This window comes from Harpia harpyja, chromosome 9, assembly GCF_026419915.1.
Source record: "Harpia harpyja isolate bHarHar1 chromosome 9, bHarHar1 primary haplotype, whole genome shotgun sequence".
Lineage (NCBI taxonomy): Eukaryota > Metazoa > Chordata > Aves > Accipitriformes > Accipitridae > Harpia > Harpia harpyja.
The window spans coordinates 24593273-24616084 of record NC_068948.1 but is presented as its reverse complement, the minus strand read 5'-3'; the positions used below and the strand labels follow the sequence as shown (position 1 = coordinate 24616084).

The 22812-nt window shown below is 67.5% G+C and overlaps 5 protein-coding genes across 6 annotated transcripts; 1 reads left to right on the top strand and 4 right to left on the bottom strand.

The window, feature by feature from the left end:
* Positions 1–137: 137 nt before the first annotated feature.
* On the top strand, positions 138–1036 carry RIIAD1 (regulatory subunit of type II PKA R-subunit domain containing 1). The gene is made up of 3 exons (XM_052797934.1): positions 138–290; positions 471–547; positions 692–1036. The coding sequence occupies exons 1-3, from the start codon at positions 255–257 to the stop codon at positions 921–923; spliced, it is 345 nt and encodes a 114-aa protein (XP_052653894.1). The 5' UTR covers positions 138–254; the 3' UTR covers positions 924–1036.
* On the bottom strand, positions 612–5249 carry MRPL9 (mitochondrial ribosomal protein L9). The gene is given in 9 exon segments (XM_052797933.1): positions 612–887; positions 1233–1413; positions 2629–2712; positions 3163–3264; positions 3572–3622; positions 4004–4128; positions 4485–4571; positions 4574–4622; positions 5092–5249. Coding segments are annotated over 8 exon segments (711 nt in total). The 5' UTR covers positions 5173–5249; the 3' UTR covers positions 612–887; positions 1233–1281.
* Positions 5250–5719: 470 nt separating this feature from the next.
* TDRKH (tudor and KH domain containing) lies at positions 5720–9858 on the bottom strand. Of its 2 annotated transcripts, XM_052798079.1 has the most exons (13): positions 9752–9858; positions 9323–9458; positions 8930–9036; positions 8630–8819; positions 8297–8436; positions 7949–8225; positions 7369–7535; positions 7088–7260; positions 6726–6790; positions 6455–6606; positions 6257–6367; positions 5981–6077; positions 5720–5851 (listed from the first exon to the last, which is right to left on the bottom strand). In XM_052798079.1, the coding sequence occupies exons 2-13, from the start codon at positions 9444–9446 to the stop codon at positions 5796–5798; spliced, it is 1659 nt and encodes a 552-aa protein (XP_052654039.1). In that variant the 5' UTR covers positions 9447–9458; positions 9752–9858; the 3' UTR covers positions 5720–5795. The 2 variants fall into 2 exon arrangements, with proteins under 2 accessions (XP_052654039.1, XP_052654040.1); XM_052798080.1 differs by lacking the exon at positions 9752–9858 and having other exon boundaries at positions 9340–9453.
* A 1373-nt stretch (positions 9859–11231) lies between these two features.
* RORC (RAR related orphan receptor C) lies at positions 11232–14677 on the bottom strand. The gene is made up of 9 exons (XM_052797936.1): positions 14544–14677; positions 14327–14468; positions 13615–13971; positions 13344–13465; positions 13057–13189; positions 12502–12609; positions 12317–12427; positions 11741–11850; positions 11232–11492 (listed from the first exon to the last, which is right to left on the bottom strand). Exons 2-9 carry the CDS (start codon positions 14337–14339, stop codon positions 11334–11336), a joined length of 1113 nt encoding a protein of 370 aa, XP_052653896.1. The 5' UTR covers positions 14340–14468; positions 14544–14677; the 3' UTR covers positions 11232–11333.
* A 6068-nt stretch (positions 14678–20745) lies between these two features.
* LOC128146341 (acyl-coenzyme A thioesterase THEM4-like) lies at positions 20746–21977 on the bottom strand. The gene is made up of 5 exons (XM_052797619.1): positions 21845–21977; positions 21592–21742; positions 21396–21506; positions 21169–21293; positions 20746–21056 (listed from the first exon to the last, which is right to left on the bottom strand). The coding sequence occupies exons 1-5, from the start codon at positions 21936–21938 to the stop codon at positions 20995–20997; spliced, it is 543 nt and encodes a 180-aa protein (XP_052653579.1). The 5' UTR covers positions 21939–21977; the 3' UTR covers positions 20746–20994.
* Positions 21978–22812: the final 835 nt, after the last annotated feature.

Sequence of the window (22812 nt, the reverse complement as noted above, 5' to 3'; positions counted from 1 at the left end):
CCGGTTGTACGCGCACGCGCGTCCGTGTCCGTGCGCGCATACGGGGGGGGGCGCGCAGCCCGGGTGGGTGCCTGTGTACGCGCGCGCACGCGGGTGCTGGTGGTGGTGGAGGTGGAGGGGGGTGGGTGGTGGGAACCCGCGTGCCCCGCCCCGCCCGGCGCTGTCCCCGGTGCTGATCGCCAGGAGCCGCCGCACGCAGCCCCGCCCCATGCCCGCCGTTGCCATGGTGACGGGCCGCTGCGGGCGCAGCCAAGATGGCGTCGCCGCAATCACCGCCGCGTCTCCACCAGGTGCTGGGGAGGGGGTGGGAGGCGTGTGTGGAACCGGTACACGCACCCACGGGGGTACAACCCCCCCCGTGGGTGTGCAGCTCTGGGCGACGCCCCGCCGTGCTGGGGGGGTTGGGGGGGTCCTGCGTGGGCCGCCCGCCCCCCCCCCCCCCCCCGGTAACAGACCCCTTCCCCCCGCAGGCCATGCTCTGCCTGAGCAGCCAGCGGTACCTGCGGGCCCGTCCGGCCGTCCGGCTGCTGCTGCGGGGCTTCCTCAGGTGGGACACGGCCCCCCCACAACCCCCGAGAAATTTCACAAAAACACCTTAATTCGTCTTTAAAAAAAAAAAAAAAAATTGCCATTTTCCGTTGCGGGAAACCACACGAAAACGGCCCCCAAACCCCTGCCCCCCCCCTTGCAGGGAGCTGCTGCTCCAGCGACCTGACGATGTCCTGGAGTTCGCCGCAGGTGAGGGGGGTGGCACTGGGGGGGTGGGGCAGCGGGGAGGGGGTCCGGCCTCCCACTCACCCCTCTGCCCACCCCCCCGCAGCGTACTTCACCCAGCCAGAGCTGCTGGGCCGGATCCAGGAGGAGCTGGGGAGGCCAGGAGCGGTGCCCTGAGGGGGGGACACAGCAGGGTCTCACTCCAATAACAGGCAGTGAGACCCCACGCCCTGTGCTGCTGTGGTGTCACCGTTCCCCACCAGTACTCTCGGGGCGGGGGGGGGGCAGGAGAAGGTGCCACTGGGAGGGAGGCTGCACATGGGGGGGGTGGTTACAGGGGGTCCCTGGGGAGCTGCCCCCACCGCCCCCGTGTCCCACCCCCACCCCAGGAGCAGACCCCCCCCACCCCGCTCCAAACCCCATCAAGCCCTTTATTCAGTACCAGCAGCCAGCAAGGGGGGGGAGTGGGGTGTGTGTAACAGATCAGGGAACCCCCACCCTGTTCCCCCAGCGCCTACCGGTAGCAAACTGGGGTCCAGGGGGGCTGGTGGGGCCCCCACCCCGGGCTCAGAGCAGTGCCTCCCTCCGCGCCGCCAGCTGGGCCTGCTGCTGTGCCAGCCAGTGCTTGTAGCGCTTGGTCTTGGGCCGCAAGAACTTCACCACGGACATGGGCACCCGCACCGTCTCCAGCCCGTTCACCTGCCAGATGGGAGGGGAGGTTCACAGCAGGGGACCCCCCCCCCCGACATCCCCCAGGGAGGGGGGAGCGGCTGCTGCGCTCCGGCATGCAGCTACTCTTGCCTCTCTCCCCCATTCTGTGCCCACAGTAGCTCCATCCCTAAATCCCCGTGGGATCTGAGCTCGGAGATACGTGGGGGAAAGATGGGAAGCGGGAGGGAAGCGGGAGGGAAGCGGGAGGGAAGCGGGAGGGAAGCGGGAGGGAAGCGGGAGGGAAGCGGGAGGGAAGCGGGAGGGAAGCGGGAGGGAAGCGGGAGGGAAGCGGGAGGGAAGCGGGAGGGAAGCGGGAGGGAAGCGGGAGGGAAGCGGGAGGGAAGCGGGAGGGAAGCGGGAGGGAAGCGGGAGGGAAGCGGGAGGGAAGCGGGAGGGAAGCGGGAGGGAAGCGGGAGGGAAGCGGGAGGGAAGCGGGAGGGAAGCGGGAGGGAAGCGGGAGGGAAGCGGGAGGGAAGCGGGAGGGAAGCGGGAGGGAAGCGGGAGGGAAGCGGGAGGGAAGCGGGAGGGAAGCGGGAGGGAAGCGGGAGGGAAGCGGGAGGGAAGCGGGAGGGAAGCGGGAGGGAAGCGGGAGGGAAGCGGGAGGGAAGCGGGAGGGAAGCGGGAGGGAAGCGGGAGGGAAGCGGGAGGGAAGCGGGAGGGAAGCGGGAGGGAAGCGGGAGGGAAGCGGGAGGGAAGCGGGAGGGAAGCGGGGTGCCCTCGCCCCTTCCCTTCCCCGCCAGCTCCAGGAATTCGGCACAGTGAACGAAGTGGGAGACGCCCATCAGCGATGACACCGATTTAGAGCAGGCAGTTTCAGAGCGGCTCCGCTCCCCGGAGGGCCCGGGAAGGACAAAAGATGAATGGCAATGGGCGAGATGTGGTCTCGTCTATCTAGGTCGCGCGGATGGGTTTGTTTTTCTTTTTTTTTTTTTCTCCTTTTGCTGTTTTTTTTCTTTTTTTAAATAAAGTATTTCTGCTCCTCACACCCTGTGCTGGAGGATGGGCGCTGCCAGGTTTCTCTGGTGCGGACATGTGGTGCGGACGGCTGGCGTGGGAGCCCTGCAGGAGGTGGGGAGGGGGTGTGTGGGGTGGAGAGGTGCTGAGAAGGGGAATGGAGGCACGGCGGGGGGGGGGGGGGGGAGGGCACGCTTGCCCAGCTGGGAAGGGGACGGAGAGGTGGGGACTGAAGGGCCACTCACTCACCGTCACGTCGCACCAGTACTCGCCCCACCTGGTGATGGGCTCCTCCGGCAGCTTCAGCGCATGGGGAGGCACAAAAACCCGCAGCTGAGAAATAAAACGAGGCCCCAGGAGTGAAGGCTGGGGAGCAGGGGCAGCCTGCAGTGAGCCCCCCCCCCTCCCCAAGCTCCCCAGCCCCTTAACAGGAGCCCCAGCATGGCGATGGCAGAGCCGCCAGGCCCCCACGGGCTCCTGCCGGCATTGGCCTGGCGTGTGCCATGGGAAGGACCGCGGCCTCATCCTCCGATTTATCATCTTCCCTTCTTAATCCCTTCGAGGTCTTAAACCCTCTGCTGAGCTGCTCTCGGCACGTGCCCTGGCTGAGCCCCAGACTAGCCATGGACGCGCCATTGGCTCCTCAAACCCTTCGGCAACATCCCTCCCGCCAGGATTTGGGCCCCCATGACTGACTCCTGTGGCTCCGCTCACACATGGGAGCTCCCAGCACCAGCAAAGAGCTCCCAGCCGGCACAGCGCCGGCTCTGGGCAACCGCTCACGTTTTTGAAGAAGTGGCGAGCCACGATTTCGTTGTTCAGCTCCCACTTGACGTTGTTTTTCATGCCCACCTCGAGGCGGCAGCTCTTGAGGAACTTGATGGTCTGTAAAGATGGGGAGGAAGGTGTCGGGGAGTGTGGTGCTCCCGGCACTCCAGGTGGGAAGCCAGCAAGGTCCCGAGGGGCTCGGGCAGGCGAGCAGGGGGTGCCGGGGGTATGGGGCTGCCCCGGCCCTCGACCCAGAAGCTCACGCACGCGTCGGCAGCCGTGCAGGCAGCTGCCTGCTTGAGCCGCAGCTGGAGGGAAGAGGGTTCCCAGCACCCGGCCAAGAGGCTCTGGCGGAGGCTTGGCGCTTTCAAGGACTCAGGGATTTCTCTGGAATAACGGCAGTCACTGGCACCCCTCTGCTCACCTTCTCTCCACTCTGGGTTTGGAGTGCCTCCAGCTTCCCTTCTTGGCGTAACTGTGAGGAAAAGAGTATCAAGGAGAATAAATGAAAGGAAGGTTCAGCAATGCTGCACGCCAGGCAGCCTGCCTGCACGCTGCTGGGGGAAAGGCAGCTTGGTAGAGGCCCGGACGGCTCTCCCATCATTGCAAACTCTGCAAAGGAATTTATTAACAAGTGGGGCTCATCGCGGGACCGTATTTCTAAGGCGATCAGCAGATCTCACCCCACAAAACCACAAACACATGGGTGGAGGGAGACAGGGACAGTCCCAAAGAACCACCGACCCTTTTAAACTAAAACCTCCGCTCCCTCTTTTAACTTCTCCGGATTTCAAAGCATGGACAGGCCAAAAACCGCCCCGGCCGGGCTGGGAGCAGCCCCTGTGTGCCGACTCACTTTCTTCTCCTCCTCAAACATCTTCCTGTTCTCCGGCGAGGCGTAGACAGCCAGCCCCTGGGGCAGGAGCTTGTTACGACCCACCGATTTCTTCACACTGACCATGTCTCCCCGGTTCCCCAAATCTGCGAGGAGAGGGGCAAGAGGCGATGTTAGCGAGGTGTGCACCGGCGATGTGCCAGCCCTGCAGTCCCCACCACAGCTTTGAGGTTCCACCTGAAGGAAGTTTTAAAAAAACCAAAAAAATAGGCCCAAAATACCACAAAATTATCACTTTCAGGGTTCTGCAACTCTCAATCATGCCGCAGCCCGAGGGATGAAACCATGCCACCACCGGATCATCAGAAACAGGACCTAACAGGGGGAATCCTGCCCCTCCCCTACGTGGACCAGGGCAAAATGGGACAGAAACCGAATTAACTCTTGCGACCGGTGCCCAGCTCTGCCGCAGGAAGGCAAACACCCACGAAAAGCAACATACTCTCCACCGACTGGCTGAGGATCAGCTCCAAATTCGTCTTGGGCAGGTGCTTGCTGTCCTCCAGCAGCCTGTAGATGCGGTGCCTCGCCCCTCTTTGCTGAGCGGGACCTGCCACCATCGCTCCACCACCACCGTCCCCTGGCCGGGAAGGGGGGGGGTCAGCCCGAAAGGGGGGGGGTCAGCCGGGCACCGAGCAACGTGGGAGCTCCCCAGCTGCGAATCCCGCTCCGTCCCGGGGAGCGGCCACAACAACCCCCCCCTCCCGGCTCCTGCAGAGCCGCCGGTCACCCCCAGCTCTCCCCATCCGACATGACAGCCGCCTTTCCCATGGGGACAAGGCGGCTGCGCCCTCGGGTAACCCCCAACACCTCCCCTCAGCCCCCCCGTCCTTTATTAATTGCTCCCTAGACCCATATACCCCATACCCCCCCGCTATACCCCCCACCAGACCCCTAGGTACTCCCAACGCCCCTATGCAGACACCCCGCCCCCACTCCCCTCACGGACACCCCCGTACCGCCCCCTGCCCTCAAAACGCGCACCCAGGTACCCAGACAGCCGCGGAAGCCCCCAACACACCCGGGACCGCTCCCCCCCCGGGCCTCACCCGGCTGTGGCTGAGGCTCAGGGCCCGGCTCGCCGCCCGCAGCAGGAGGCCGCAGCCCCCCGCCGCCCCGCGGCCCAACATAGCCGCCCCCTCCCCGCTCCCCGGCTCCGCCCGAGGACCCCACGCCTGCGCCCGAGGACCCCGCCGGGGGCTGCCCCGCCACACGCCTGCGCCACGGGACCTCCCGCCGGGGACTGCCCGCTGCGCGCCTGCGCCCAAAGACCCACACCCCCCGCGGAGTTGCCCACCGCGCGCCTGCGCAGCAGGATCCCACCGGGGCCGGTCGCCGGTGCCCAAGGATCCCACAGGGGGCTGCCCGCCGCGCGCCTGCGCCCCACCACCCCCGACTGCCCACCGCTCCCCGGGCCCCCGTTCCCCCGCCGTGTACCCCAGCCCGGCAGCTCCTGCTTTCCCCCGGAACGAGGGAACACCCCCTCCCCCCCCCAAAACCGGGGGCTGCCCCTGGTGCCGGTTCTCCCCTGCCTGGTCCCCGTTCACCAACGCCCGAGTGGGCAGAGAGCTTCGAAACGTTCTGTTTTATTGGTGCCACGCAGCCCCCCCACCCCACAGCAGAGAGGGAACCCCCTTACCCCCGGGGATGGGGGTCAGGGGCACCAGGGAAGGGGGGGGGGGTGTCTCCCCTTCCCGCTGGGCCCAGCCCAGCCGGGGGGAGGCTCCCCACGCCAGCCTGTGCGGCATCGGTGTCACCGGGCACTGCCCTCCGTCACGCGGAAGTCCTCGCTGCTGCTGGAGGCGGCGTCTGCAGAGGGGGGGTCGGGGGGGGAGCCCCGGGGGCCGAATTCGGTGCTGGAGGCCAGGGAGGCCCTGGAAGGCAAGTTGCTGGGGTAACCGGGCCCGTTCCGGCCTGAGGGGGGCTGCCCGGGCTTACCCGAAGGGCTGAGGCCAGCTGGGACCAGGGGGGTCATGGCCGGAGAGGTCAGGGGCTCTGAGGTGAGGCTGGCGAGGGAGCCACAGGTGACCTTCTCCTGTGCCAGGAAGAACTGGGTTAACCGGCACCGGCAACCACCAGCATGGCTTCGGGGGCAGCAAGGAGCTGGCCCTGTGCTGGGGGAGGCAGGCTGGCCCCAGGGGGTTGGGCGCCGGCTCCTGCCAAGGGGGCCGAGTGGGAGAACCAGCTGCCCACCCCGGTCCTGTGTCCGCTCACCAGTGTCTTGGCCATGGCTTCCTTTGGCAGCCTGGTGCCCTCCTCTTCTTCCTCCTGGGGACAGGGGACAGCATAGCCCAGCCGCACCAGCTCTGCTCCCACGTCAAGGTTCTGTGCCAGAAGGAGACAGGGCTGAAGAGCCGGCAGCACAGGAGAGTGGGGACAGAGCAGGAGGGCTGGGGCACGGCGGGGGCTTACCTCCCCATGGTGGAGGCCGTAGAGCCGGACGTTGGGCCAGGCGCTGAGCCCGGAGGGGACATAGCTGGAAATCTTTGCCAGCAGCGGTTTCCACATGGCACAGTGAGTGAGCCGGTCAAAGGCATCCAGGGCTGCCTCTTCCCACTCGGCCCCTGCGGGAGTGGGTGAACCGGGTGAGCAGAGCCCGGTTGAGAAGCAGGCGATGCCTGCAGGGAAGGGACACGGCCGGATCCGGCCCCCTGCCTCCCCCCAGGGCTCCTTCCCCACTCACCAGCGGGCAGGATCCCGGCTAGGCTGCACTCGATGGCCTGGAAGGGCAGGCTCAGGAAGTCGCTCCTGGCAAGGAGAGAAAGCCACTGTGATGCTGCGCTGCCAGAGCTGCTGGCTCTCCTGGCGAGGACAGCCCGCCTCGGCCGCAAGCCCAGCTCCCCGAGGATTTCCCGCAGCTCTTCACGCCGTGACTGCTTCACAAAAACACCGAACAGCCTCGGCCAATTCCTCCAGCGATGCAGCCACGAGCCCTCGCCACGCCACCAGCTTCCCCGGGGACGTTCAACCACAGCCCTGCTGTTGTCCCCACACACACACACCCCCTCCCTGCCAGCCCCTCCCCAGGTGATAGCCCGAGCTCACCGCAGGGCTCGCAGCGCCTCGCAGGGGGCCTCTCCATTGTCCCCAAAATCCACATAGTAAAGGTCAAAGTTGCCGTTCTCCAGCGTGCCCAGGACGCGGGCTCGGTACCAGTCGCTGCCATCCACGTAGGGAGCGGCCACGATGTCCCCTGCTTGGACGGTCGAGAGCTCTGCCTGGGGGGGACGATGACAGGGCAGGTGACCTCCCTGGGACAGGTGAGGGGAGCTGGGGGGGGGGGGGGGGGGGGCACAACACGAGGCCGGCACCCCGTGGGGTCTCACCGTGTGGCCACTGCTCCGGTAGTACTGCCGCATCTCGGTGGTCAGTTTGTCCAGCTGCAGGCTGCGCTGGCCGATGATCTGGATCCAGAAGTGGCTGGGGTTTTCCGCGGCTGAGACATAAACTTCCAGGTGCTCATCGGCATGGAAGCTGAAATCGGGACTGGGAACTATGGGAGAGGCATGGGGAGCCCCGGTGAGAGCCAGATGGGGCAGCCGAGGGGACCCGCAGCCCCCCCACAGAGACAGGGATAATGCAAGACGAGGCGAGAGCAGAAGCCGACCCGCAGATCCCACTCGCAGAGACCCATCTCGGGCCATCCATGGGACAAAGGACAACAGCAAGAGCCTGGGAGGCGGCTGAGCCACCCTGCCCGGCCTGGGCTCTGGCCACGTCAGCATCCGGCGCAGGGACGGAGGGAGAGAGTCTGGGGGACAAAGTCGGAGGCAGCCCGGGGTGACCCAGCGCCATTAAAACGGCTCCCGACACTCCACAGGTCCCCAGGGGACCCGAGGAAATTACATTCTCCCCAGCACAGTTTTCCCATTGTGCCCTTGGGGACGACACAAACGCTTCTCTCACCTTCAAATTTCGGTACTGCTGTGTCAGGCCCCGCCGCCAGCTCCTCGCTCTCATCCTCCAGCTCCTCCACCTCCTCAAAGGCAGCCTGGCCCAGGAGTGAGCCTTCAGCCCAGGACGAGCCCCCGTCCTCTTCCCTGTGCTCCAGCGTCCTGGCAGGGAGCAGCTCCTGCTCCCGCCGGCTGCCCAGGGGCTGCTTGCGCTGGCACCGCATTGCCGTTGACTGGGCCAGCTCCTTCCGGAAGACATCGTCTTCCATCAGCTTCTTCATGATGAGTTCCTTGGGGGGAAAAAGGAGAGTGTTGGGCTGGGGGGCCGAGCCGTCCCCCAGCCCCGCTGCCTCCCGCTCACCTTGGCGGCTGCCACCTCCTTCCGCGTCCCTGAAAGCTGGATGACCCTGACCGGGGCCAGGCCAGCGTCAGCCTCGTGCTCACAGAGCACTTTGGCCCCCGAGCTGCGGCAGATGCCCCGCACTGTCTCGCCGCCCCGGCCTGCGGGAGAGAGCGCCCCGGGAAACTGAGGCAGAGCGGACTCAGAGCAGGAGCCAGCCTCCATCCCACAGGCTGCCCCGACATGCTCGCACCGTCAGGCCTTTCAACAGCAATTATGCCACCACAGACACCCGGCGGGTAAATTGGGGACACCTCCTGCTGTCCCCTGCCTCCCTGGGGCGGGGGGAGGTACCGATAATCCTGCCGACAGCTCTCTGGGGCACGCAGAGCTGCTCCGACACCAGGGTGCTCTCCATCACGATCTGGTGGACTGTGGCTTTCGCCCGGCAGACTTGGCTGGGGGAGCCCGAGATCAGCAGCACTGTCTCCTCACCCTCGTCCTCTCTCTCCACCTCGATGCGAGCCCCCGTCTCTTGGCTTAGCTGTGGGCACAGGGTGGGGGGGGATCCAGCCCCACCATCTGCCATTTACTGGGGCTCCCAGTAAACTTGGCCTTTCCCTGTCACCCCCACAAGCCTCTGGCATGGCTTACCTTTTTGATTGTGGCTCCCTTCCGGCCGATGATGGATTTCATGGCCGCCCGGGGTACTTGCATCTGGATTTCCAGCTCCTCATCTCCCACGAAGGTCAGCCGCTCCTCTGAGGGGAAAGTGGCAGAGTGATGGCGGCGGGTCCCCATGGCGGGGGGAGGGAAACCCCCGGGGGGGTTATAAACAGCACGAGGGAAATTCAGAGCTGGCAAAGCTACTCCAACAGCCTCCCCGTCCCCCGGGAAAGGGGCCCAAGGCAGCTCTGAAAGCTCCAGGGTTGTTCCCGAGCACCTCAGCACGTCTGGGGAAGGCAAGGGGAGGTCGGGGTCCGGGGGGGAAGGCAGCTGAACACTCAAGCCCACGGGTGGGAACGGCACGGGGGCTGTGACACCCACCTCTGCTCTCCCAGTACCTGCAGTACAGGATGTAGAGGACAGTGGCACTGGCCGGGATCCCCAGGACCACCGCCACTTTCTGCAGAGGAGTCAGGCTGTTCCAGTAACCCCGCTCTGCCGTCATCTTCCCCACGGCCTGAGGTAGGAGAGGTTTTACCGGGAGCCTCCCCCCAGCCAGGGCCCCGGGGGGGGAGGGGGGGGGCCAGGCCGAGCCCCCCCCCTCCCCGCACACCGAGGCCCCCTCCCACCCACGCACCCGCTGCAGAGGGCTCGGCCACCCGCGGAGCAGGCGCTCAGGCCTGAGCCCGCCTAAGCCCCGGTCCCGCCGGTACAGGCCCAAGCTCCCGGCGTCCCAGGAGGGGAGCCGCCGCAGCGGGGGAGCACCGAGCCCCCCGATCCCGCCTGCCTCCCGGGGCGGCCTCAACCTACCTGGGGAGCCCGGTCCCGGCAGTGCAGTCGCCGGGTACCAGCTCCGATCGGGACCCCGGGCCCAACTTCGCCCCGGTCCCCCCGCGCCCGCGCCCGCCGCCCCTCGAGCCGCCGCCGCCACCACCTCACCCGCCCAGCCGCCGCTAGCCCCGCCCCCTCCCTCCCCTCTCCAATCATAGCGCCGCTCTCCCCGCCCCACCAATCGCCGTAGGAGGGGCGGTGGCCAATCCCCGGACGGCCTCCTAGAGGAGGGAGGAGAGAGGTGAGAGGGCGGGACACAGCACTAGCCTGGGAATAAAGCGGCCAATCCGCGCCGCGCGGCGGACGGTTGAAGCCAATCAGCAAGCAGCAAAGGGGGGGGGTGGCTCGGACCCGCCCCGAGCCGTGAGTGACGGGCGAGGGGGTCCCGAAGGGCGGAGGCGGGGGGGGCCTCTGCCCTGTCCCACAATGCCCCGCGGGGTCTCGGGGCTCGCGTCCTGTCCGTCCCACCTGGTGTCACTCCCCCCCCCGTTCCCCCCGTGACGGAGCCCACGGACTCGCCGTCCCCCAAAAAGCCTTTATTCCACCTCGGTACAGCCGCGGCCCCCCCCGCCCTCACCCCCCCCTCCCCCGTCACCCCACCGGGCCACCCGGGGCGGGGGGGGCCACGTGCGTCTGCACAGGCGGGAGCCTGCACCCGTGGGAGAGCCCCGGGGGTGCGTGTGCCCGTCCCCCGTCGTGGGTGGGGCCCAGCACCCATCGCGGCCCCGGGGACCCCGAACTGCTCGGTGGGGTGGGGGCACCCCCGGTGACAGGGTGGCCCCAGTCAGGGCACCCACAGGTGACGGAGCCTCTCCAGGTGACGGGACATCACTGGGTGATGGAGTGTCGCCGTGCGATGGAGCCCGGCCGGGCGGCAGATCCTCCTGGGGTGATGGAGTCCCTCCGGGTGATGCAGCCTCACTGGGTGACAAAACCCTGCTGGGTGATGTGGCATCACTCGCTGATGGATCCTCTTTGGGTGACAGAGCATCACTGGGTGATGGAGCATCTTTGGGTGTTGGGACATCACCAGGTGGCAAAGCCCCACTGGGTGACAGACCATCACCGGGTGACAAAGCCCCACCGGGTGACAAAGCCCCACCGGGTGACAGAGCATCACCGGGTGATGGACCATCACTGGGTGACAGACCATCACCGGGTGACAGACCATCACCAGGTGACAAAACCCTGCTGGGTGATGGGGCATCACCGGCTGATGGATCTTTTTTGGGTGACAGACCATGACCGCATGATGGAGCATCACTGGGTGACAAAATCCCGCCAGGTGACAGAGCATCACCGGGTGATGGATCCTCTATGGGTGACGGAGCATCGCTGGGTGCCGAAGCCCCTCCAGGTGACAGAGCTCCTCCAGCTGTCGGCTCCTCTGTGGGTGCTGGAGCCCCTCCGCCTGCCAGAGTCCTACCAGCTGCGGGCGCCCCCCTGGCCGTGGGAGCACCCATGGGTGTCGGCATCCACCGCCGCCCCCGGCCACCGGCAGGCAGGAGGCAGGGGTAGGGCAGGGTGAGGACCCAGGCATTCGGGCACCCGGGCTGGGGGCTCAGCGGGTGCCACTGGGGGTCTCGGCCTCGGAAGCGAAGAGCTCGCGGTAGAGCGGGGGGAAGGCGGCATGCAGCACCCCGGGGTGCAGGCGGCGGAAGGCCTGGAGCTGCTCCATGTGCTGCGAGCACAGCGCCCGCAGGCGCCCCTGCGGCGGCAGCTGCCCGCGGGGACACGTGCCTGTCACAGGCCTGCCAGGCGGGGTGACACACGCCATGCACCCACACAGAGGGGACATGTATGTCACACCCACACACGGGGGACAGACACGTGTCACACATGCAGGGCACCCCATGCCCCAGGGCGACCCCCTGCCCGTGGCAGCCCCCCCCCTCCCCCAAGCCCCCAGCCCCCTCAAGCCCATGGCACCCACCCTGTGCCCCCCCTCAGCCCTCCCCGTGCCCGCACCCTGGCCAGGAGCCCCTCGCGGTGGGTCCGGCGCAGCAGGAGGCGGAAGGCAACTTCCAGGTGTCCCTGCAGCCGTGCCACCTTTGCCTGCTCCTGCAGCCATGGCCGGTCTGGGGAAAGGGGACACGGTGGGTGGTGTGGGGACAGGGATGGGATGGGGACAGGGATGGGGATGGGACAAGGATGGGGACAGAAAAGGATGGAGACAAGGACAGGATGAGGATGGAGATGGGGACAAGGACAGGGATGGAGATGGGGACAGACGTGACCGTGGCAGGATGGGGACAGGATGGGGACCACAAGAGGACAGGGACAGGAATAGGCCAGGGCTGGGGACAGGAAAGGGGACAGGGACCAGCTGGGACAGAGAGCGGGACAGGAGAGGCACAGGGTGGGGACATGACGGGGACAGGGTTGGGAGACAGCAGAGGCCAGCTCAGGACACTCAAGCCCACCACCCAGTACCCACTTTAGGGCAAAACCCCGGGGTTTTGGGCAAACCCTCATTGGGGTTCCTACAGGGCTGGGGAGGGAAACTGAGGCACGGGGCAGGCGGCGGTGGGGGGGGTCCCTCACTGGCGTTGATGAGGACGAGGGCGCTGAAGAGGGCCACCTCGCTCTCCGAGAAGTGCAGAGCACAGAGGCTCTGGGCGAAGTCGAAGATGGAGCCGATGAGGTCGTGGCAGCCTGGGGGGAGCCCTCGTCATAGTGTGTCCCCCCATGTCCCCTCCGTGTCCCCCCATCTGTGTCCCCAGCCCTACCCAGGGATCGGAACAGCTCGGCGCCGGCGTACTTGCCCTCGAAGAAGACGGTCCGGTTGTCGGAGTTGAAGGCTCGGCACATCCGCACTAGCACCACCTCCATGGCACCTGCCACCACCCGGCAGCAGGACGGGAACAGGGATGGTGGCACCAGGGACACAGGGCCCCGCAGTGCCACTGCTCAGGGTTGGGTCAGTGCCCCCACAGCACCAGCCCTGGGGGCTGTCACCTCTCCGGTGGGGTCAGGGTGGCCCTTGGTGACTGTCAACTCCCCAGTGCGACCCATGGGACTGTCACCTCCCTCATGGCACCAGAGCAGGCCATAGGGACTGCCACCCCCTGATGGGACCACACCATCCCTTGGGGACCGCCACCCCCCCTCCATGGGGCCATGGCATCCTCTAGGGACTGTCACCTCCCCGATGGGACCAGAGCATCCCATTGCCTGGGGACACTGGGATTGGGGAGATGGGGGCAGCAGGGACTGTGGGGCTGGGGACCGGGGGGACTGGGTGGCCCCGGGGCTGGGGATGAGGCGACGAGGTGGCCCCGTACCCGCTTTGAGGAGGACGATCTGGTCGTTCTGGCAGAGGTCCATGAAGCCACACAAGCGCTTGGCGAACTCCACCACGTACTGGATGGCCTCGGTGATGCGCCCGGCACAGCGCTGCCACATCTCCTCCATTGACTGTGGGACTGGCCGTCACCCCCACCACAGAGCCCCCGCCAAACCCCCGAGAACGTCCCCATCGCTCTGCACCACACCGGACCTCCGGGCATCCTCTGGGTGCCCTGGGGACTGCCACATCCCCTCCCCTGTGCCCCCACCCTGCTGGCCTCACCTTCTTCTGGTAGGCACAGACCTCCTCACAGGAGAAGGTGTCCCAGCGCCGGAGCTGCAGGTCCTCGGCACGGAGCTGGCACGTCTCCCGGTACGACTTGAGGACGTTCTGGGTGAGGTGCTCTGCGGGGGATGGGGGGGACGGGGGCTTGGGGATGGGGACAGGGCAGGCAGCCCTTGCCCAAGTCCCCAACAGGCAAGGTCCCACCACCATCCAGCACCCGTGGGCGACAGACCCAGCCCCCACAGGCACGTGGCACCCAGCAACTCACCGATCTCCACACCAGAGGATGTGGGTGATTCCAGGAGGCTGCTGACATTGGGGTGGGGGTAGAAGTCGGGGCCGGCCCTGTCCCTGTCCCCATCCGGGCCCCGCTTGGTCCCCTCCAGCCGCCCCGGCTCCACCTCTGCCATGGCACCAGCCCTGCCCTCTGGCCCGCCATGGCGGGTGCCAGGGCACCCCGGGGTGCCGGCGGGGGTCAGCGGGTGGCCCCGGCACCCTGTCAGCCCCAGGGGGACGGCAGGTGCCCCCTCGGCTGCTCGCTCCCGCTGCCGCTGCTCCAGCTGCTGCTGCACTTCGGCGTGCAGCCGGTCCCGCTGCTTCTTGGACATGCGGCCGAACTTGACAGCTGCGAGGAGAGGCAGCGTCGGCGGTGCTGGAGGACACGCATGTTTGCGTGTATACGCGTGCACCGGCCCGGCTCCTCACGACCTACATAACCGTGGCACCGGGGCTTTCCGGCCCCACAGGCGTGCCGCCGTGGCCCCCACCGCCCCACTTCCTCCGGGTGCACCCACGGCCCCTCCGCTTCCTCCCGGGGACACCGCGGCCCCCTGGGGCGTCCGGTGGTCCCTAGGCAGCCACGGCTCCCACGGGAGCACAGCCGGGTGGGAATGGGGCTGAGGAGGGTGGGTGCACCCATGTTTGGGGAGGGGGGGTTGCAGGGGAGGGGGCTGCACCCGTGGCCCAGGGTGGGCACCCACCGTCGCGGGACATGCCAAGGCGCAGGCACTTCTGCAGGCGGCAGTGCTGGCAGCGGTTGCGGCTGGCCCGGTCGATGGGGCAGTTCTGCTGGCGGCTGCAGGCGTAGCTCAGGCTGCTCTGCTGGCTGCGCCGGAAAAAGCCCTGCGCCGGGGGTCACCGCCGTGCCAGCACCCCCTCCCGGCACCCCCTGGCAGCCGCCCCAGCACCCCGGCCCACCTTGCAGCCCTCACAGGTGATGACGCCGTAGTGGATCCCCGAGGATTTGTCCCCGCAGATCTTGCAGGGGATCACCTCGATGTGGGCTGCAGGCGGGAGGGACGGTGTGGGTGCCTGCCCCGAGGGATCCCCCGGGGCTCATGGGCAGCTCACAGCCCTCCCCGGGCTCACGTGGCACCCGTGGGACCATGTGTGCCACCTGTGTCCTCGTGTGCTCTCCCTGGGCTCATGTGTCCCCTATGGGCTCATGTGGCACCTATGGCCTCACGTGGCACCTATGGCCTCAGGTCTCCCTCAGGGACTCACAGGTCCCACGTGGGCTCCTGTGTCCCCTATGGGTCCACATTGTCCTCTATATGCTCATGGGTCCCCCATGGGACCGCGTGTCCCAGACAGGCTCACATGTTGCCACACGGTCTCACGTGGCTGCCGTGGGCTCACGTGTCCCCTATAGGCTCACATCCCCCATGGGCTCACACGTCACCCCGTGGGCTCCCATGTCCCCCCGGGTTCCCATGTCACCCCACGGGCTCCTGAAGACCCTATGGGACCACATGTCCTCTCTGGGACCACGTCTGCCACCCATGTTCTCACCGGGACTCCATGGGCTCACACATCCCCCATGGGCATCGGTGTCCCCTATGGACCCCCATGTCACTTACAGGCTCACGTGCCCCCCACCAGCTCACCTGGTCCCTATGGGCTCACGTGTCCCTCAAGGGCTCCCGTGGCCCCTACAGGCTCCTGTGCCACCCCATGGGCTCCAATGTCCCCTATGGGCTCAGGTCCCCCCTGGGAGCCCGTGGGTGCCCCCTGGGGCATCCCCCCCATGGCCCCAGCGCAGGGTGGGCCCTGCCGGACGCCGGGGGCTGCCGAAACCACAGCGGCAGTGAGTGCCGGCGAAGCCGCAACTGGGACGCGGCCCCACCTTGCAGGAAGGCGCCTGCCGCCCTGGCACAGCCCAGCATGGCACCGGCACGGCATCAGCATGGCACCAGCACGGCACCACTGTGCCCACTGGGTGGGCAGGGGGCCATGAGGTGAGGTCACGGGGATGGGGGGCACCAGAGCCATGGGAGCAGGGGACACCGGGGATGGGGACACCGGGGATGAGGAGGTGGGGGGACACCAGAGCCAGGCAATGGCTGAGCTTGGGGGGACACTGGAGCTGGGGGACACCAGGGTGGGGACACCGCAGCCAGGGGGGACCCCAACCCCGGAGATGCCCCAGAGCCCCCTCCCGCCCAGACAGCTCTCGTCCCCCCACTGCCACCGGCTTGTCACCCTCTGCCCTGCACACGCTTGTGCACGTACATGCACGTCTGCACACCCTTGCACACACTTGTACGCACTCAGACATGCCTGAGCCCCCTCCTGCCCGCTCACACACACTTGCACACTCGTGCACATACGGGCACACTCCTGCCCCACACGCACGGGGTTGTTGGGGGGGGCTGACACACGCTCGGGCAAGCTTGGGCACGTGTGGGCACATGCACACACCCTCAGCCATGCACACGCACTTGGGCACACTTGCCTGTGCTTGTGCATGTTTGCAAAGGGTTCTGCAAAGCTGCCAACGATTGCGCACGCTCCTGCAGGCTGCTGCATGCTTCTCCATGCTTGCACACATTCACACATGCTTGCACACATTCATAAATGCTTGTGCACGCTTGTGTGTGCTTGCACATACCAGTGAACACCTGTGCATGCTCACGCATGCTCTCACATGCTTGGGAATGCTTGCCCAGGCTGGTACACGTCCACCAATGCTCGCACACGCTCTCGCACGTTCCCGTGCGCCCTCACACCCTTGCGCATGCTCTTGCATGCTTGTGCACGCACGCAGCTGCGCCTTCACGCGCGCACACGCATGCACACCTCCTCCTCCCCGGGGCCGAATCCGCTTCGTCGGCTTTTTCCACCCGCCCCAGTTTTGGGGCCCAGCGGCCGCCCTCGCATCCGGCGCCGGCGGCCGGGCACCAGGGACCCCCTCGGTGACACCGGCCCGGAGGGGCCCTGGGAATTCGGCGCTTTGAGTCAGCCCCGTGCCCCGGCACCCGCATTAGTCAACGGTGCCGGCGCCGGCGGCTGCCAGGAAGCGCCGCTTTCAGGTGCTGCTCCTGCCGGGAACCGGTGGCGAGAGGTCGACGAGGTCTCGCCCAGCCCCACGCCTCCCCGCCGGCACCCGCCAGCACCCGCCGCTCCCACGGCACCCACCTGCACCTGCGGGCACCCGCCAGCAACATAGGCATCCAACAGTACCTCTAGCCCCACCAGCACCCACCAGTACCTGTCAGCCTCACTGGCACGTATCAGCCCCATGGGCACCCACCGGTACCCATCAGCCCCACCAGCACCCACCAGCACTATGGGCACCCACCAGTACTCATCCTCTCCACCAGCACCCACCAGCCCCAGGGGCAACCACCGGCACCCATCAGCCCCACCAGCACCCACCAGCACTATGGGCACCCACCAGTACTCATCCTCTCCACCAGCACCCACCAGCCCCAGGGGCAACCACCGGCACCCATCAGCCCCACCAGCACCCAACAACAACAACCAGCACCCATCAGCCCCACCAGCACCCATCAGCCCCACAGGGACCCCGCTGGCCCCAGGGCACTCACTGGCCCCCACCAGCTCCATGGAAGCCACGGGCACCTGTCAGCCCCACGGACACCCATTAGCACCCATCAGCCCCACAGAAACCCACTGGCACCCGTCAGCTCCGCAACCAGCCACCAGCACCCATCAGCCCTGGGGACACCCACCAGCACCCATGGGGACCTGCTGGCACCCATCAGCACCCACTGTCCCTGGGGCAGGGGGATGACCCAGCGCTCCCGATCCCCCTCCAGTATGGCGTCATGGCAAAACATGCTATGACATAGGCAGACAGGTCACAGCACAGGCCAACACGCCATGATGCAGAGGGGAAGGAGGGGACCCCAGGGGACCCTGGCCCCAGCACCCAGGAGTGGCGGCGCCCCTGCCTCGGTTTCCCCAGTGCCAAAGCGGGGGGCTGTGGGTGGGGGCGGTGCAGGAGCGGGGCCACCTGCGTGTCCCCATCCGTGTCCCTGTCGGTGTCACCTGCGCCGGCCCCTTGCAGCTGCCAGCCCCCACCACATCTAAGGGTGAGCACCCGACCCGCAGGTGTGCGGGGGCACCCATGGGTGCTGGGGGGCACCCGTGCCCCCAGCCTCGGGCGCTCGCAGCCACAGATGCGGGTGCAGGGGGAAACGGGGCTTCCTGGCACCGCGGCACCACCAGGACATGCAGTAACATGCGATAACATGCGTGCACGCCCTGCAACTCACATGCACACCCCGCAACACGCGTGCACACCCCACAACATAGGTGCACACCCTGCAACAGGCGTGCACGTCACGCTCCACGCACGGACACCTAGAGCCATGTACAACAGCCGCACGCACCGTACCACCCTGCAACATGGGTGTGTACGCAGCTACACACCATAACATCTGTGCACACACAGCACCATGCTGTAACATGTGTGCACATGTAGCGACACACTGTAACACACATGCACAGCCCCCGTAGTGTGTGCACATGCAGTTCCACAACCCTCATCGCATGTGTGCCCCAAAACGTGCCTGCACATGCCACAACACACATGGTCCGGCTATAACATGTGCCAACACGCTCGTGTGAGCGGTAAAACACGTGTGATGCTGACACACGCTGACACACGCAGCTCCCATGCCCTGGCAGCTCCCGGTGCTCTCACACACACACACATGTGGGCATGCTCATGTGCACGCTCACACGTGTGTCTGCACACATGTGCATGCTCCCACAGGTGTGCACGGGTATGGTCGCACACATACCTGCCTGCACCCTGCCCCTGTGCACACACACACACTCACACACATGTGCACACACAGTCCAACATGTCCCCACCCGCCTGCACAAGCACACAGCCATGCCCACACATGTGCACACACACACGCACACCCGTGTGCTCCCACGCCCTTGCACACACACACAGCTACTCCCACCTGCTTGCACACACACCATGCCCACACGTCTGCACACACATGCTCTCACTCTCTTGCACACGCACCTGCCCCCTCCTACACCCTTACACACACCCACGCATGCTCCCCTCTGCTTGCACACACATGGATCCCCGTGTGCCCCCACGCCCTTGCACACACACTTCTGCCTGCTCCCGCCATTTTGCACGCCTGCTCTCACACACTCCCACACCCTTGCACACCCACCCCCACCTGCTCCCACATGCTTGCACACACATGCATACACACTCCCTCACACTTGCACACACACATTCCCACACCCTTGCACACGCACACACACACTCCTGCAGGCTCCCACATGCCTGCACACACGTACGTCCGCTCTCACAAGCTTCCACTGATTGCACACACACGTGCACACCTGTGTGCTCCCACACCCTTGCACACATGTGCGCACACCCCAGCATGCTCCCACTTGCACGCGCACACACGCACACCCACTCCCACGCTCCTCCGTGTACACATGCCCGCTCTCACACGCTCCCACATACTTGCACGCTCCCACACGCATGCACACGTGCGTGCCCAGCCGCACGTGCACCCCTGCCACCCCCCCCTTGCACACGCCCCCACCCCCTGCCACACGCCCCCCTCCACTCCCCCAGCCTTGCACGCACCCCCAGGTGAGCACACGCCCGCACACGCGTGTGCCCCCCGCTGCAGCCCCCCGTGTCGGGCCCTACCTCGCATGGCAGCAGCGGTGGCGCGGGCGGCGCGGCCGAGCGTTATAAGGGCGCCGGGGCCCCCCCAGCATCCTGCCCCCCCGGCATCCTGCCCCCCCCGGCCCCACGCACTGGAAATTTCCGACTTTCCACGGCGTGGCTGGGGGGGAAACTGAGGCACGGAGGGGCGGTGCGGGGAGCCGGGTGGCCGGGGGCACCCCCCCGCCCCCCGTGACCCCGGTGACCCCAGGCGAAGCGGAGTGGGGACCCAGGCGTCCGGGTGGGCACCGTCACCACGGCCCCAAATTCTCCGGAGTGGCCCTGACACCCCTAGGCCCCACAGGACCCCACGGCACCCCAACGGGCTCTAGTTTTGGAGTGCAACAATGGCACCCCATGACACCCTGATGTACCTGGCCCTGGGGTGCAGCCACGGGACCCAATGGCACCCCAATGTGCTCAGTTTTGGGGTGCAGCAATGGGACCCCACAGCACCCCAGTGCACATACCTTTGGGGTGCAGTGATGGGACTCCATGGCACCCCGATGCATCCACCTTTGGGGTGCAGCCACGGGACCCCATGGCACCCTGATATACCTGGCTCTGGGGTGCAGCGATGGGACCCCACAGCACCCTGATGTGCTCAGTTTTGGGGTGCAGCAATGGGACCCCACAGCACCCCAACACTCCCACGTTTGGGGTACAGCCAGGGGACCCCACGGCATCCCGATGGGCCCAGCCCTGGGTGCAGTGATGGGACCCCACAGCACCCCGATGCGCCCACCTTTGGGGTGCAGCAATGAGACCCCACAGCACCCTGGTGGGCCTAGCCCTCGAGTGCAGCCACGGGACACCATGGCACCCCGATGTGTTCAGTTTTGGGGTGCAGCCACGGGACCCCACAGCACCCCGATGCACCCACCTTTGGGGTGCAGTGATGGGACCCCACGGCACCCCAATGCGCCCACCTTTGAGGTGCTGCCACGGGACCCCCCCCGCCCCCAGGTGCCCATGAGGGCTCAGGCGCTGCCGGCTCGCGGAGGAAGCCGAGGCCGCAGCTCTGGGGACCCCGGGGATCCCCCCGCCCGCCCGGCCCCGCGTCCCGGGTCGCCGGTCCCGTGTCCCACCCCCGTCAGCCCCGGGGAGGGGAGGGAGGGGGCGCCCTGCCCCGCCCACCAATCCCTCATGGCCCCGCCCACCTCTAGTGACTCCGCCCACACCACAGCGAGCCCCCTCCCACCTCTTCTGCTGCCGCGGCCCCGCCCACCCGATCAGCCCCCGCCCATCACCCCGTGCCTGACCCCGCCCCCGGCCCCGCCCTCCCCTTGCCGGAGGGGGCGTCCCGTGGCCGAGCCCACCCTCGGCCCCCGCCGTGTCACGGGGACCCCACGGGGTCGGGGGGGGGTTGGGGGGGGTGTCCCCCCACCCGTGGGCAGCGCGGCAGGGGGACCCCGAGGTGGCAGCAGCGGGGGAACACGTGTGGGGGGGGGTCCCAAAGGGGTCCCTACCCCCCCTCCCCCACGGGGGACCATCCTGGCCATGGGGTCCCACCTGTGACCCCCGGGGACACGGCTGAAGCCCACAGAAACACCAGGGACACCAGGGGTGATCTGCAGTGGAGCTGGTGCTTGTGGCCCCCTGCAGCCCCACCTGGGGAAACTGAGGTGGGGGGGACACACGGGGGGGGACACAGTGGGGACATACACACGGGGTGACCGGGGATGGCTACCGGCCACCGTCCTCCTCCCGCGTCCGGTGCTTAGTGGGGTCCAGCCAGATGAAAAGACCTGGAGGAGAAGGGGGGGAGGACACAGGCTGGATGGGACCCCCCCTGTGTCCTCCCCCCACCCCCTGTCTCACCCACCCCCGAGGTGTCCCCAGGGGTGTCCCTGTCCTCACCGGTGGCCCGAGCATGCAGCGTGTCCCTCTCGGCACTCTGGACGTGGCAGGAGAGGAAAACCTTGCGCCCCTCCAGCCGCTCGGCACGGCCGTCCAGTAGCACCGCAGCACCCAGCGGGACGGGGCTGGGGGGGGATGACAACACCGCATCTCAGGTCCCCCGTCATGTGCGTGTGTCCCCCCCCTCCTTGGGGACACCCCCCGTCCCCGTCTCCACTGACACTCACACCAGGTAGTCGATGCTGAGGTTGGCCGTCATCACCTTCCCGGCCACCGCCAGGGCGCAGGTCCCCAGCGTGCCATCGATGATGGTGGTGATGGCGCCGCCGTGGGTCAGGCTGGTGGCGGCAGGGGGCGGATGAGAGACACGGTGAGCACCGAGGCGGGGGGACATGCGGCGGTGGTGGCGAAGGTGACGCTTACCCGGGGTGTCCCTCCAGGTAGGGGCCAGGCTGGAAGAGGCAGAGCGGGTGGCACTCGGCGGCGTTGAGAAACATGGCGTATTCAAAGCCGACGCCGGCACCCTCAATGGCGCGGAGGAAGAGCCGCGTGTCCCCCGGCATCGCTGGCACCTCTGCAGGGATGGGAGCCGGGTCGGGGGGGGACGGGGGACGGAGGACACAGGGGACACCCCCCTCCCCCCCCCAGCACACACACTTTCCCGGCAAGCACCCACCCGGGAGGTGTTGGTGGGCGCTGCAGTAGGAGGGGAGCCGTGCCCAGGCCCCAGTGGCAGCCATGGCGAGGAGGCGCCGATACTGCTGCCGCATAGCATCGCTCCAGCCGCCGTTGGGCACCGCGTAGTCCCGGGGGGCTCCCACCCCGCAGCAGGGGGGGGCGCAGGCAGGGACGGGCGGGGGGACAGGGACGGACGTCAGCAGCCAGCGCCCGCCTCGCCACCCCGCCGCTGCCCCACATGGGTCCGAGCTGTGATGTCACGCCCGGTCGGTGGGATCACTGCGGGTGATGTCACGCCTGGGTGCTGCTGCCCCGCGATGTCGCACGTCCTCAGCGGCCCCAACGGTGATGCCGCGCCCTGTCAGGGAGACTCGGTGCTGCCATACTGGAAGCTGGCAGTGACGTCACTGCCAGCGGTGATGTCACTCCCAGCCGAGGGCAGGGGCAGTGACGTCAGTCCCGGTGCCCCCTCCCCGCCCCCAGGACCCCAGTGGGGCCAAGGACAGACAGGTCAGAGGTCAGTCCGGTCCCTGTCCCAGCTGCCCGGCCCCTGCCACCCACCGCCCCATGACCCCTGACCCCCGCTCACCTGACCCCTGACCCCGTGACCCCCGGCGGCCCCGCGCGCCCCCCGCACCAGGCCGCGGACGCGGCGACCGCTGGCCGAGGGGGGGGAGCGGGCCACGCCCATCGCGTCACCGGCGGGGCGGGGCCTCCTCAGCTTCCGTAGAGCTCCGCCCCGCCCCGAGGGACCCCTATAGACCGCCATAGGCCCCTCTAGAGCCCTGCACCGCCCCGAGGGACCCCCCGGAGACCCCTCCACCGCCCCATAGAGCCCCCGGGAGCCCCGTACAGCCCTATACAGCCCCTACGGACCCCCTGTAGGCACCTACAGACCCCTAAAGCACCCCATACAGACCCATACAGCTCTATACACCCCTCTGCAGTGCCTATATGCCCCTCTGC

Coding starts and splice junctions, on each gene's coding strand:
- LOC128146341 (XM_052797619.1), bottom strand. CDS start 21,938: ATGCGGCAGCAGTATCGGCGCCTCCTCGCCATGGCTGCCACTGGGGCC. Junction 21,743..21,844: donor CGCCCACCAACACCTCCCGG/GTGGGTGCTTGC, acceptor CCATCCCTGCAG/AGGTGCCAGCGATGCCGGGG. Junction 21,507..21,591: donor TACCTGGAGGGACACCCCGG/GTAAGCGTCACC, acceptor TGCCGCCACCAG/CCTGACCCACGGCGGCGCCA.
- RIIAD1 (XM_052797934.1), top strand. CDS start 255: ATGGCGTCGCCGCAATCACCGCCGCGTCTCCACCAG. Junction 291..470: donor CACCGCCGCGTCTCCACCAG/GTGCTGGGGAGG, acceptor TTCCCCCCGCAG/GCCATGCTCTGCCTGAGCAG. Junction 548..691: donor CTGCTGCGGGGCTTCCTCAG/GTGGGACACGGC, acceptor CCCCCCTTGCAG/GGAGCTGCTGCTCCAGCGAC.
- TDRKH (XM_052798079.1), bottom strand. CDS start 9,446: ATGACGGCAGAGCGGGGTTACTGGAACAGCCTGACTCCTCTGCAGAAA. Junction 7,536..7,948: donor AGCAGTACCGAAATTTGAAG/GTGAGAGAAGCG, acceptor CCTCTCCCATAG/TTCCCAGTCCCGATTTCAGC. Junction 6,078..6,256: donor AAGCCATGGCCAAGACACTG/GTGAGCGGACAC, acceptor TTCCTGGCACAG/GAGAAGGTCACCTGTGGCTC.
- RORC (XM_052797936.1), bottom strand. Junction 12,428..12,501: donor CGAGCTGTTCCGATCCCTGG/GTAGGGCTGGGG, acceptor GGCTCCCCCCAG/GCTGCCACGACCTCATCGGC. Junction 11,493..11,740: donor GCGAGGGGCTCCTGGCCAGG/GTGCGGGCACGG, acceptor CCCCGCGGGCAG/CTGCCGCCGCAGGGGCGCCT.